Source organism: Sus scrofa, chromosome 9 (genome assembly GCF_054392235.1).
Source record: "Sus scrofa isolate SSC_HxYL_T2T_F1_AM1 chromosome 9, Sscrofa_HxYL_maternal_Yorkshire_Landrace_v2.0, whole genome shotgun sequence".
Taxonomy (NCBI): Eukaryota; Metazoa; Chordata; class Mammalia; order Artiodactyla; family Suidae; genus Sus; species Sus scrofa.
Window position 1 is genome coordinate 77819841 of NC_139391.1, and position 14177 is coordinate 77834017.

The 14177-nt window shown below is 33.8% G+C and overlaps 1 protein-coding gene and 1 pseudogene across 11 annotated transcripts in view; one reads left to right on the plus strand and one right to left on the minus strand.

The window, feature by feature from the left end:
- Positions 1–14177, plus strand: part of VPS50 (VPS50 subunit of EARP/GARPII complex) — a 140135-nt gene that overhangs the window by 74376 nt on the left and 51582 nt on the right. For all 11 annotated transcript variants that reach the window (XR_002347039.2, XR_014815787.1, XM_021102384.2 and 8 more), the window contains 2 exons: positions 6576–6670; positions 6988–7086. Coding sequence is in view for 9 of the 11 variants with exons in the window: in XM_021102384.2 (XP_020958043.1) it covers positions 6576–6670; positions 6988–7086 (194 nt within the window). In the remaining 2 variants the exon portion in view is untranslated. The remainder of the gene's footprint in view (positions 1–6575; positions 6671–6987; positions 7087–14177) is intronic.
- LOC146400002 (U6 spliceosomal RNA) lies at positions 7524–7600 on the minus strand (annotated as a pseudogene).

Below are 14177 nucleotides of genomic sequence, written 5' to 3' on the forward strand. Positions count from 1 at the left end.
CTGTGCTGCAGGTGTGGCCATATAAAGAAAAAGAAAGTTCTTTTAGAAATTCAGAGTTTAAATTTTCTATATTTGTTTGTTTTCCTTGCAGATCTAATCATATGTTTTTCTTTGGAATAAGTCTGTCATGTGAGTTCTATAATTTAGTTGTCAATTATATTTGAGTGTAAGTGGCAGTAGGAAAAGTGTTTTAATTTGAAAATCTCCTTTGGAAATATTTCTTGATTACGTTTTGCTTTTGTGTCCTAGCAGATCTGTGCTCTTCTAAAGAAGTTGTTTTCTTATGGAGATACCCTGTTTAATTTTTTGTGCGTTTTCTTTCCTTTTCTATTAATTCTAGGAAAAGGAAAACTATATAATAGATGACATACTTGGGTTGGAGTCTAGAATGGGATGAAGAATTTTTTTCTAAGCCAATAATTTGTGTGCCTTGAGTGACTCTTGGGTGTTTATTTACCGAATATGTCTTCCTAAGGTTTTCTTTTGCAGTTTAGTAGCTTAATTGTTGTCAGATAATTAAATTTGTTAACTTAACACTTTTTACTTTCTGGATAAAAATGTAATTTCTTTGATGGTAGCTTTTTTGTTCTCTTTGGACTTCTTTGAAGTTTAGAAAATTATGGACACTTTGACCATATTATAGTCTTTAAAATGTATTTTTGAATTTTTCTAATGAGGCCAATGCTTAATTTGACAATTTTTTTGTGGGATTTCTTTTGAAAAAAATTATTGAGAAAATGTATACTGAAAACACAAATTTCCTCAAGAATCACTTAGCAGTTATAATTTAGTGCTCAAATTTTGATAACTTTCTATTGGATATGCTATTTGAATTTATACTTTAAATATATTTATGTGATGGTTGTAAGACCTTTGCCAGTTGTATTTTCTGATATGATTATATTAAACTAATTTTTATTATTCTATTAATCATGGGTTTGGGCTGCCTTTTTTCTGAATATTATGTATAACAGAAAGGGAAATCTCATCTTCATTGAATATACATCCAGGGTCAGATATGAATTGTTTCTGATTTAGTCTTCTAATAGATTCTAATTGTACTTAGTTGAAATTGTAGAATCCATGGTAGAAATTCTGGTAATTCAGTGTGATTTGAAATATTAACCGGAGTTTTATATAGCTAGTTTCTCTTTAGTCTGGCAACCTGATGTCGTTCCTGATGTAGGAAAATCTATTAAATGTAAGACAATAAAGCTGTTGTCATTTAAGCATTTGGCCCATTTAATGGAAGTCATCATGCTTTTGAGTATAGATAATTGTGTTGTAGATTTCAAGTTTTAGAATATCTTCGTCTCCACCACTCCCAAGTTCCTTTTGCCCAACCCCAATACTCAATCAGTTCTAAAACAGGATTTTGTATATGTTAGAAATTCACTGTTTGTTAACTTTAAATTGCAAGGCTCAGTGCAATTAAAAAGTAAATGTTTTTTTGATGACACGTTTAGCAGACAAAACCTGAGCAGAACTGAGTTCATTTGGCTGTAAAACCTAACCAGTATTGTCATTTGGCTTTTTATAGTACTTATTTATCCTATTAAAATGAACATTCATATATTGTAGGAATATTAATGTGTTTTATTTGGGATTATTGCCCTATACCTCACTGGGGGGTGTTATGAAATATATTCTGTATGTACCATATATTTCTAATATCTGAAATGCTAAATTCCAAAACACAAGTGAGCATATGACAATATATAGATATTTATCATAAACTTATTATAGAGATGATGATAAATTGTGATTGAGAAGCATAAGAAGATCTTTAACGTTTCTGACATTTCAGAGTCCCTGTCGGGGCTCAGGTGTTAGCAAACCCGACTAGTATCCATGAGGATGTGGGTTTGATCCCTGACCTCGTTCAGTAGGTTAAGGATCTGGCGTTGCTGTGGCTCTGGTGTAGGCTGGCAGCTACAGCTCCCATTGGACTCCTAGCCTGGGACCTCCATATGCCCTGGCTGTGGCCCTAAAAAGACAAAAACACCAAAACATTTCTGACATTTCAAAAATCACCTTGATTTTTTTGTTTTTCCTTGTTTTAATTAACGTGTAGTTGATTTACAATGTTGTGCCAATTTCTGCTGTACAGCAAAGTGACTCCATCATATATATATATATATATATATGTGTGTATATATATATATGTGTGTGTGTGTGTGTGTGTGTGTATATATATATATATAATATAATATACTCATTCTTTTTTCATGTATTATTTCTGTCATAGTCTATCCCAGGAGATTGGATATAGTTCCCTGTGCTATGTATAGGACCTTGTTATTTATCATTCTAAATACAATAGTTTGCATCTACCAACCCCAAACTCCCTGTCACTCCACTCCCTCCCTCTTGGCAACCGTAAGTCTGTTCTCTATATCTGTGAGTCTGTTTCTGTTTTGTAGATAAGTTCATTTGTGCCATATTTTATATTCCACATGTAAGTGATATCATATTGTATTTGTCCTTCTCTTTCTGACTTACTTCACTTAGTATGATAATCACCTTGATTTTTGATGTAAATAGTTTTTAGACAAAATTTTCATGGCTCAGAAGTTCAGAGATTAAGGTTCTATATGTATATTAAAGCAAGATTATTATTCTCATCTATGTCCTTATTTGGTTTTGCTTTTCTTAATTTCTGAACTTGGACAAAATTTTCAAAAGCAAGATTATTATTCTCATCTATGTCCTTATTTGGTTTTGCTTTTCTTAATTTCTGAACTTGGACAAAATTTTCATATTGATTCAGTCAGGACTTTTAAGGAAAAAGGGCTGTATCAGTCATAAAATGTGTATCATACTGTGGATTTGAGATCGTTATGGTGAAAACATGGTCCTTGACCTCATTGAGCTTTTACATATCTAACTAGATGTAAGTCTTAGTCTTCCAGGATTTTCTCTTTCCTCCCTTCTTCCTTCCTTCCCTCCCTCCCTTCCTTCCTCCTTTCCTCCAGGCAAATAGAGCTGGAGTCTTTCCTTCCTTCCTCCTTTCCTTCCTTCCTTCTTTTTTTCTAAATTTTTTTTCTTGTTTTATTATTGTAATTTTTTTCGGCTGTACAGCATGGGGACCAAGTTACTCTTACATGTATACATTTTTTCCCCCACCCTTTGTTCTGTTGCAATATAGGTATCTAGACATAGTTCTCAATGCTACTCAGCAGGATCTCCCTGTAAATCCATTCCAAGTTGTATCCAATAACCCCAAGCTCCCGATCCCTCCCACTTCTTCCCTCTCCTGCCAGGCAGCCACAAGTCTATTCTCCAAGTCCATGATTTTCTTTTCTGTGGAAAGGTTCATTTGTGCTGTATATTGTAATGCCTTTTTAAGAACCATGCTTTGGTCATTTTGGTCTCCCTTCCTTCTTTTTTTATCTGTCTTTTTAGGGCTGTACCCACAGCATATGGAGGTTCCCAGGCTATGGTCAAATCGGAGCTATAGCTGCTGGCCTACACCACAGCCACAGCAACATCTGACTCAAGCCATGTCTGTGACCTACACCATAGCTCACAGCAACACCGGATCCTTAACCCACTGAGCAAGGTCAGGGGTCGAACCTGCATCTTCATGGATACTAGTCAGATTCGTTTCCACTGAGCCGTGACAGGAACTCCAGGATTTTCTTTTTTGTCTTGAAATGTTAGACTGTGACGGGAACTCCAGGATTTTCTTTTTTGTCTTGAAATATTAGACATGTGAGAAGTGACAGTTTAAAAATGCTTATTATTTATTACTTCTTTTTACTATAGAAAATTAGTACTTTTAAACGAATTTCAGATTTCCTTTACAACCTAATATGCCACCCATTTAAAAAATTCTTCCTTGGGAATTTGAAAAATAACTATGTATTTCTTCTTTATATTGGAAATTAGATTCTATATGTATATTAAAGCAAGATTATTATTCTCAACTATGTCCTTATTTGGTTTCACTTTTCTTAATCTCTGAACTTCTGAGGGAGGAGGTTTAATCTTCCAGAACCATTGTAGTTTTGTCACGTTTTTCTCTTATTTCTAACAGCTTTTGCTTTATATCCTTGGATGCTATGTTGATTGATGCTGCAATGCTAATAACCACTTTACTTACCTTCTTTGTATATAATTCTTTATTTAAAAATATTTAATAAAACTATTATTTATTAAAAATTATTCTTTAAAATTATTTATTAAAAATTATTTTTAAAAAAATGTTCTTTTTTCCCTCCTGAGGGATTGTGCCATAAATTCTAGTTTGCTTTATTATTACCACTGCTGTGATTATTTTGTTGATATTTTCCTGATAAATCCTTACCATTCCTTTATCTTAAGTTTTTTTTTTTTTTTTTTTTTTTTTTTTTTTGTCTTTTTGCCATTTCTTGGGCTGCTCCCGTGGCATATGGAGGTTCCCAGGCTAGGGGTCCAATCAGAGCTGTAGCCGCCGGCCTACACCAGAGCCACAGCAACACGGGATCTGAGCCGCATCTGCAACCTACACCACAGGTCACGGCAACGCCGGATCGTTAACCCGCTGAGCAAGGGCAGGGATTGAACCCGCAACCTCATGGTTCCTAGTTGGATTCGTTAACCACTGCGCCACGACGGGAACTCCTATCTTAAATATTTTTGTATCATGTTTTAGTTTTGTCTCTTGTAAATGTAAGACAATTTTTTTTTTCAAGAGCAGCTTTATCTTTTAGTAGGACAATTGAATCTGTTTTTATTAGGGTTTTAATAATAATATTATATATTATATATAATATGTATAATTTTTATTAGGGTTTTAATTTATACTTCTTTATTAGAAAAGTTGAACATTTAAAAATCTTATTGATTTGTGAATTATTTGCTTATAGGTTTTAAATGATTTATGTGATACTGGATAATCCTTTCTATATCATTTGTTTATTTAAACTTTATATTTTAAGTATGCAGATGGTTAACATTTTTATGTGGTCAAGCTATTGACCTTTGTCCTTTACGGTATGTTACATTTATTCTGAAAATGTTTCATATGTAAAGCTCAGGCCAGTATTCATTTCGTAATTATAAATATTTATCTAAATTTTATATTAATTGCTATATCCCTGATACCTAGAATACCGCCTAGATCACTTAATACTTAAAATATTTTTGCTTTTATTGAATTAATTTTTAATCTTTTCAAAACATATAAAAAGATATTCTGTTTCTTTTGATATATGATATAAAGAGGATTCCCCCCTCCCCTCAATCTAGTCAGTTTTCCCTTCACTACTTTTTGGATAATTTTTTTTTCCCCTCTTTACTTGTGACACCTCCTTGTAGCAAGGTACAGTGAAAAGAGGAGACCCTGAAGGCAAATAGACCTGGATTCAAGTCTCAGCTTTCTCATTTACTGGCCGTGTGAATTTAGACAATAAATTGGCCTCTTTTCAGATTTCTTCTAGAGGTATAAAAGCCTGCTCAACAGCACTGTTTTAGGATTAAAGACAATATGTAAGATTTTTGGCATAATGCTTGACAAAAGTAAATAATCAGGAAACAGTAGTTTTTACTGCTGTTTATTAAGCTCTTATGTGTATTAGCATTGTTTCTGATGTATGTTTCCTATTCCATTGATTTTCCTATATATTGCCAGCATTTTTGATAGCTTTTAATATATTTAATACAGGTGGTACAAATCCTTCAGTATATCACTAATAACTTTTACACCATCTTTTCAAAGTGCTGTTTTTTTAAAGAGGTTATTGTCTAGTATTTATGGTGAAGTTTAGAATAATTCTTCAGAAGCAAAGTTTTTTTTGTATGTGATTTTGGTTAGAATTCACTGTATCCCTATATTAATTTGGAAAAATTGACATCTTTGCAGTTATCACCTATTCAGTCCCTTAGCTCTCAATTTATGGAAATTTCTTTTGTATCCCATTAGAGGGTTAGTTTTTTCTTATAGCTGTGATAGTGCTTATTAAATTTACTCCTAAGTGTATTGTTTTTTTTTGATACTTGTTTTAAATGGACTCTGTCCATTCTAAGGTACTTAAGCAGGTTTATATAAACTGTATATTGTAAATAAACACCTCACCTAGTTGTCTTAAGTCTGATTTTTAATAGATTATTTTGAGGTTTCTAGCCTACCAAGTCATGCACAAATAATGATGTTTTATCTGCATATCTAGTATGAGGACATAATTCTTATCTTGCCTGGGTATATATTAATAGTGACAGTTGTGATCTGTTTTACTTGTACAGCTAATGTTCATGAAATTGTCTCTGTGATATCACCCTAACGATATTAGCTATAAGTTTAAATAGATTTTTTTATCAAGTTAAGAATGTATTCCTGTCTCATTTTAATGTGTAAATATAGAAGTTCTGAGAACTTATTTATTTTTTTTATTCTTCTTTTTCCGCCACCCCTGCAGGATATGGAAGTTCCTGGGCCAGAGATCAAATCTGGGCTGGAGCTGTGATCTATGCCACAGCTGCAGCAATGCTGGATCCGTAACCCACTTTGCCAGGCTGAGGATCTAACTTGCGCCTGAAACTTATTTCCTGTATTTTGAGTTTACTTGAAATATTTTTGTAATTTTGTTTTACAGGATGTTCAGCTAAAAGTAAAAACCTACTTGCTTGGAACTGATTTGTCTATATTCAAATATGATGATTTCATCTTTGTTTTGGATATAATCAGCAGGTAGTGTTTGATATCTTATTCTTTAGTTTGATTCGTTGAACGTGATAACCAATGAAATCATGAATCAGTGAGTTTTAATATATAACTTTATGGAAGTGAAGATAATTGACTGTTCGTAGTCTAATTTCTGCTGGGTTATGTGCGAGTGTGTTTATTTCTGTCCTTTGGATGTTTGTAAACTGTAATGAAATTGTGATCTTTAGAATTTCTTCAAATATCCAAATTTTCGTACTTGTTATCTTTGAAGAGAGATAGCCTGGACTTTTTTTCTGTAATAAATGTGTTGCTGAAATTTATATGTCTTTCTGTCCACCTAGGTTGATGCAAGTTGGAGAAGAATTCTGTGGTAGCAAGTCTGAAGTTTTGCAAGATTCTATTAGAAAACAAAGTGTCAATTATTTTAAGAACTACCATAGGTAAGAACTCTAATAAACTATGAATAGATTTATTTAGGTAGTGAGACTTTCTTTGTCTAGTGCTTAACCTTTTATCATTAATTGGTTAAAAATAATTGCTTTTGAATTTGAAAATCTGTATTCTACCTCTTTTTAGGATGGTTAAGCTGCTTTTTAGGATGCTTAAGCATTTTTTACCAAAAATACCATAAACTACTCTCATTACTTATTCACTGTAAATTTCAATACATGCTTTGTCTTGAGGGACTTTAAATATTGAACTGACTCCTTTATAGGTGGAAGATAATTATTATAGTGGTGTTCCCTAGAAAAATTTGACTGCTATTCTCTACCTGCCTAATATGTTGTGAGCTAGTAAGGACGTTAAAACAGTAGAGGGCAGCACTCAGGGAGGGGGTAGTTGAAACTATCTGCCTTTTAGAGAAGAGGGCTTGATAGTCATTCCTGCTCAGGGACCATTCTAATCATCTCTGTATCCTTCCAGTTTTAGTGTGTGCGCTGCCAAAGTGAGCACATGGCTTTTTTTTCAGAATCTATTACAAAGCAGGATTACGTACAGTTGTATTGCTTTGTAAAACAATCACTCACATTAGAAAGGGTGCCTAAGAAAAGGTTTGGGGAATGGAGGAAGGTGGGAAAGAATGAATGTTGACATAGCAATGTGCCTGTATGCTTAAAGAAACACTAATGAGAGAGTGAAGATTATTAGACCTTTCTTCATGTAAGCTGGACCCTGTGATATATCGTTTATATACATTTTATCATTTGAATTGAGTTATATCTCATTTGTTATTTTGTGTTTTTACTTTTTTAAAATTAAGTTTTGATTTAGTTGTTACTTGGTTCCAGGAAGAGTTGGGATTTGAAATTCTCCTTTCTTTCCTTGCTTGGAGTCAGCACATGGTCAGTTTTCTGTGTCATATGTCAGAAGAGAGATTATGGGACGCGAAACCATTGACTAATAATTTATTAAATTTACTGAAGTATGCGTTTATGATCTTTTTTTAGTTTTTCATTTTTATTATTTCAAACACACTTATTCTTTAGTAAATTAATTAATTAATTTTTTTGGCCACATTTCTGGTATGCAGAAATTCCCAGGCCAAGGATTGAACCCAAGCCACAGCAGTGACAGTCCTGGATTCCCAACTGCTAGGGCACCAGGAAATTCCCACATTTACTGTCTTTTTTTTTTTTTTTTTTTTTTTTTTTTTTGTCTTTTGAGAGCCACATCCACGGCATATGGAAGTTCCCAGTTCTCTTTGCCTGAATAAGAAAGGATTGGTTTATTCCTTAAATCTTTAAAATGTATGTTCCTGTGATCAGTTTTTTGTTTTTTGTTTTTTTTTTTTCATCTTTTTAGAGCCACACTGTCGGCATATGGAGGTTTCCAGGCTTGGGGTCGAATCAAAGCTGTAACCACCAGCCTACACTACGGCCACAGCAATGCAGGATCCGAGCCACACCTGTGACCTACACCACAGCTCATGGCAATACCAGATCTTTAATCCACTGAACGAGGCCAGGGATCAAACCCCCAACCTCATGGTTACTAGTCTCATTCACAGTGGGAATTCCCCTTGATCAATTTTATTATCCATATACTTAGCTCTGTTTTCTGTCTGGATCAGTTGGGCCTGATGTCTTCTAGAACTGACCTAGCTGCTTGTGTAACACCCTACCTACCCCACCTCCGCGCCCCACTCCACCCATATATCCTCTGCCAAATAAGATAATTTGGTTAAGGCTTAGGGAGAGTAGTAAGTAAATTATCGATGGTTTTTGTTGTTTTATGACATCTCAGAAAGAGATTTTCTTTTTTTTTTTTAAGTAATAAAGCTTTGATTTACAAGTTTCCAAGTGTATGTTTTCCCTGTTTTGTAACAAGCTGTCCTGAAACTTATAGGCTTAAAACAATTACCATCTTACTATTATTTCATGTATTCTGTGAGTCAGGAATAATTTAGATGGGGGTTACCTTACTCTTCTGCTTCTCATAGCATTGACTGTAGATATTCTACATCAGATTTAAAAATACCTGAAAGACAGTAAACTTTAAGGCAGGAAGTATTACTAAAAGTGAAGGGGATACTTCATAATGATAAATAGATTATTTGTTAGGAAGATAGAACAATCCTAAATTTCTATTTCTAAAATAGAAAATATGTAAAGCAAAAATATTCAAACTAAAAGGAGAAATAGACAAATCCATAATCATAATTGAGAATTTTTATGTGCCACTTTTAGTAATAAGTAGAAAAAAAACATTATGTGTTTGACCAATATATTAATAAAATTTCCCTAATTGATATAGATATATTGATACATATGTGTGTGTATACATATGTGTGTATGTATATATTACAAGACTTGACTGCTGAAAAATCCATATTTTTTTTAAGAGCAGAAGGAAAGTTTTTTATAATCAACTGCTGGCCCATAAAGCAAGCCCTTAAAAAAAAAAAAAGTTGAAGGATTGAAACCATAGAGAATGTATTTCTACCTACAATGGAATTAAACTAGAAATAAATAACAAAGAGGTAACTAGAAAATCTGCCAGTTTTTAGAGAATAAACAACCTATTTTTGCTGATTAAAGAAGAACTTACATTGAGAATTATAAAATATTTTTAAATGAATGATACTAAAAGTATGATAAAATTGTGGGCTATAGCTAAAGCGGAAAGGGGAATTTTTAGCTTTAAATGCACTTTTTGGTAGAGAAGAAAGTTTGAAAATCAGTTAATTAAACTTCCATTTCAAGAAGTTACAAAAGCGACTTAAACCCAAAGAAATAGAGGAAAGAAAAGTATAGGAGCAGAAATCAGTGAGAGAATAAATGTATAATAGAAATTGATAATGCTACTAGAAAGACTGAATAAGTGAAAGAAAAGAAACGCAAATTATCCATATTGGCAGTTAAAAAGAAGGTATCTATAGATCTTAAGATGTTAAAAATAAAATAGGAGTTCCCATTGTTGCTCTCCAGAAACAAACCCAACTAGTATCCATGAGGATCCAGATTCAATCCCTGGGCCCACTCATTGGGTTAAAGGATCTGGTGTTGCTGTGATCTGTGGTGTAGGCTGCAGACGTGGCTCAGATCTGTCATTGCTGTGGCTGTGGTGTAGGCCAGCAGCTTTAGCTTCGAATGACCCCTAGCCCAGGAACGTCCATATGCTGCAAGCGTGGCCCTAAAAAAAAATTAAGCAAGAAGAAATGATGTGAACTTTTTGCTAATAAACAGTTTAGATTGAAATGAATAAGTTCCTTGTAAAATCAAACTTAATAAGCTGATAAAATAAAATATAGAAAAACAAATTTTTTTTTGGTCTTTTTGCCTTTTCTAGGGCCGCACCTGCTGCATATGGAGGTTCCCAGGCTGGAGGTTGAATAGGCACTGTAGCTGCCAGCCTACGCCAGAGCCACAGCAACGCCAGATCTGAGCCATGTCTTCGACCTACACCACAGCTCACAGCAACGCCAGATCCTTAACCCACTGAGCAAGGCCAGGGATCGCACCCTCGACTCCATGGTTCCTAGTCGAATTTGTTAACCACTGAGCCACAATGGGAACTTTGAAAATTTAGTTCTGTATCTTTAAAGAAATTGAATCTTGGCTTCAGAGCATTTCCGCAAAGAAATCTCAAGTCTGCCGCTGTCACTGGTAAATTTTTTTAAACATTCAAGGGGAAGTTAATATCAGCACAAACTCTTTCAGAGAATAGGAAAGGAGAGACTGCTTTACAACTTATTTAAAGTGGCCATCATAGCACTAATACCAAAACATAACAAGTACATTATTAGAAAAAAGAAAAATTACAGGTTAGTATCTCATAAGAACACAGATGTAAAAATCCTGAACAAAAGATTAGCAAATTATATCCAGTGATATCTAAAAACAACAATACATCATGAATAGGCAGAGTTTATTGCAGGAAAATAAGGTTGGCTAACCATTTTAAAAATCAATAAATTTTAACTTACCAATTAACAGCGACAGGAAAAATACCATGTTGATCACTTTAATAGATAAATTAAAAATTTTTGTTAAAAATTCTACCCTAGTTCATGATTTTAAGAAATGATGTTTGTAATTTTTACTTTCACTCTACTTTTGCTTCCAACCTAATCTTAATCTCAATCTATATTTAAAGTATGCCTCTTAAAAAGAGCATACAGTCTTTTTTCTTTTTATTTGAAAATCCAACCTGATAATTTTTTGTATTTTGATTGAATTGTTTTTTCATTTTCATTTAATGTTTTTATTAGCCTAGTTGAGTTTAAACCTATCATATTACTGTTTGATTTCTAAAAGTGTAGTTTTTTTTCATTCTTTTTCTGTTTTTGCTTTCTTTTGGATTGATCATCTTATTTTAAGTTTTCAACGCATTTTTTCTTGTCTTTAAAATGTGTTTTGTTGTAGTGGATACCTTTAGCATTCCAATAGCATTCCTATTCTGTTTCAGTTGACCTTAGGTTAATATACTTCTGGAATAATACAAGAACCAATTTTGTGACTCATTTACCTTTTCTTGTTTAGTGTTTTTGTCATAATGCTTGCACTTTCTATATTACTTTCTGTGCTTAATAACCAAGCTTCAGTCTGTGAGTTGGTATCTTTTATCACCAAGTTTTATATTGTTGTGTAATAGATTACCATGACTTCAGCAGCTTAAAACAACATCCATTTATTATCTCACAGTTCAGTATGTTAAAAGTCTGGATCAGCTTGTCTAGGTTCTCAGTTTAGGTTTTCACAGGGCCAAAAATCAAGATCTTGGCTGGGTTTTCATCTGAAGTCTTTGAGGAAGAATCTACATCTAAGCACATTTAGGATGTTGACAGAAGTCAGTTCCTTGTGGTTTTAGGACTGAGGTTTCTATTTTTTTTGCACCTGTCAGCCAAGGAGTATTCTCAGCTTCTAGATGCTGCTCTCCAGTCCTTGTGCCTGATCTTTTCCATTTCAGAAGCCAGCAACTCTCTCTGACTTCCCTTTATGCTATCAGGAAGAGAAAAAACTCTGCCTTAGAAAGGGTTATTTGGCAACATGGATGGAACTAAAGGCTGGCCTGGGGACTTCCATATGCCAGTGATCCTGGCCAAAAAAAAAAAGTGTTCGGGGAGGGTTATTGAATGAGATTAGTTCCACCTGAATAATTTCCATTTTGATTAACTCAAAGTCAGCAGATTAGTAATCTTAATTATATCTGCAAAATCCCTTTTGTCCTATTTGGTAACATAATCATGGTGAGGGTCTTCATCATATTTAGTTCTGAGGACTAGGTCAGGTGATCTTGAGAGAGAACATTTTAGAATCCTGCCTACCGTAATAATTGTTTTAATAATAGCTTTGTTGAGATACATTATCCCAAATGCCAAAAACTCCTTTAAAATGTATAATTCAGCAACGCCACCACTACCTAATTTCAGAATATTTTCATCACTCTGAAAAGAAATCCTGTACCAGTTAATTGTCACTCTTCTCTCACAACCCCTGACAGTCACTCATCCAGTTTTTGTCTCTGTATCTTTGCCTATTCTGAACATTTCATATAAATGGAATCATACACTATATGACCTTTTGTATTTGGCTTTCACTTAGCATAATGTTTTCAAAGTTTCACCCATGTTGAAGCAAGTAACAGAACATCTTTCTTTTTTATGGCTGGACGATAATTCTGTTGTATAGATGTACCACATTTTGTTTATCCATTCTTCAGTTAATAGACATATGGGTTGTTTTCACTTTTTACCTAGTATGAATGATGCTGCTGTGAGCATTTGTGTGTATGTATTTGCATAGACATATATTATCAGTTCTTTTGAGTATGTACCTAGCAGTGTATGGTAGGCTGACAAATGGTTTCCCCATTCTCCTACCCCCCCCCCCAAAAAAAAAGTCAGGTCCTAATACCTAGAAACTGAAAATGTTAATTTATTTGGAAAAAGTGTCTTGTAGATACAGCAAAATTAATGATTTTATGATGAGATTATCTTGGATTATCTGGATAGGCCCTAAATGCCATCACATTTAAAGACACAGAGGGGGACTTGACATAGACATAAAGAAAAAGACATACTTACATACAAGAGAAAGTTGTGTGAAGACAGGCAGAGATTGGAGTGCTGTGGGCACTAACCAAGGAATAGCATCAACCACCACAAGCTGGAAGAAGCAAGGAGCAGATTTTCCTGTAGAGCTTCCAGAGAGAGTGTAGCCCTGACAACACCTTGGTTTCAACCCTCTGATTTCAGACTTCTGGCCTCCAAAAACTGTGAGATAATAAAATTTTGTTTTCAGTCACTCAGTTTTTGATAATTTGTTATAGCAGCCACAGGAAACCAATGAAGGGTAAAATTCCTGAGTCATATGATATCTCTAGGTTTAACATTTTGAGGAACTACCAAACAGTTTTCCTAAGTGGCTGCACCATTTTACACTTCTACCAGCACTATATGAGGGTTCTAATTTCTCCAAATCCTTGCTAACACTTGTCTAGAGACTTGTCTGTCTCTTTGATTATATCTATCTTGGTATTTGTAAAGTGGTACTAGCTGTGGTTTGGATTTGTATTTCCCTAATGTGTGCTGATATTTAGCATCTTTTTACAAACTTTTTGATCATTTATATATCTTCTTTGCAAAAATGTCTGTTCAGAGCCTTTGCCCATTTTAAAAATTGTGCTATTTGCCTTTTATTGTTGAATTGTAGGAGTTGTAAACTTTTTATAGTTTTAGTTCTTACATTAGATCTATGATCCATTTTAGTTAAATTTCACATATGGTGATAGGTATGGGCACAATCACTTTTGTCAAATTCTCAGTCATTACCTCTTCAAATACTGCTTTTGCTCATTCTCTTTATCCTCTCCACCCAGTTGCATACACACTAGATGTTTTGACTCTGTCTCACATATCTCTTATGATCTTTTCTGTTCCTTCTGTTTTTTTCCATTTGTGCTTCAGTTCAGATATTTTCTATTGAACTGTCTTTGAGTTCATTAATCTTATTTTCTGCTGTTTTGCTTATCCAGTTTTTAATTTGAGGTATTGTTTTCAGTTATAGAATGTTTGATTTTCAGTTATAGA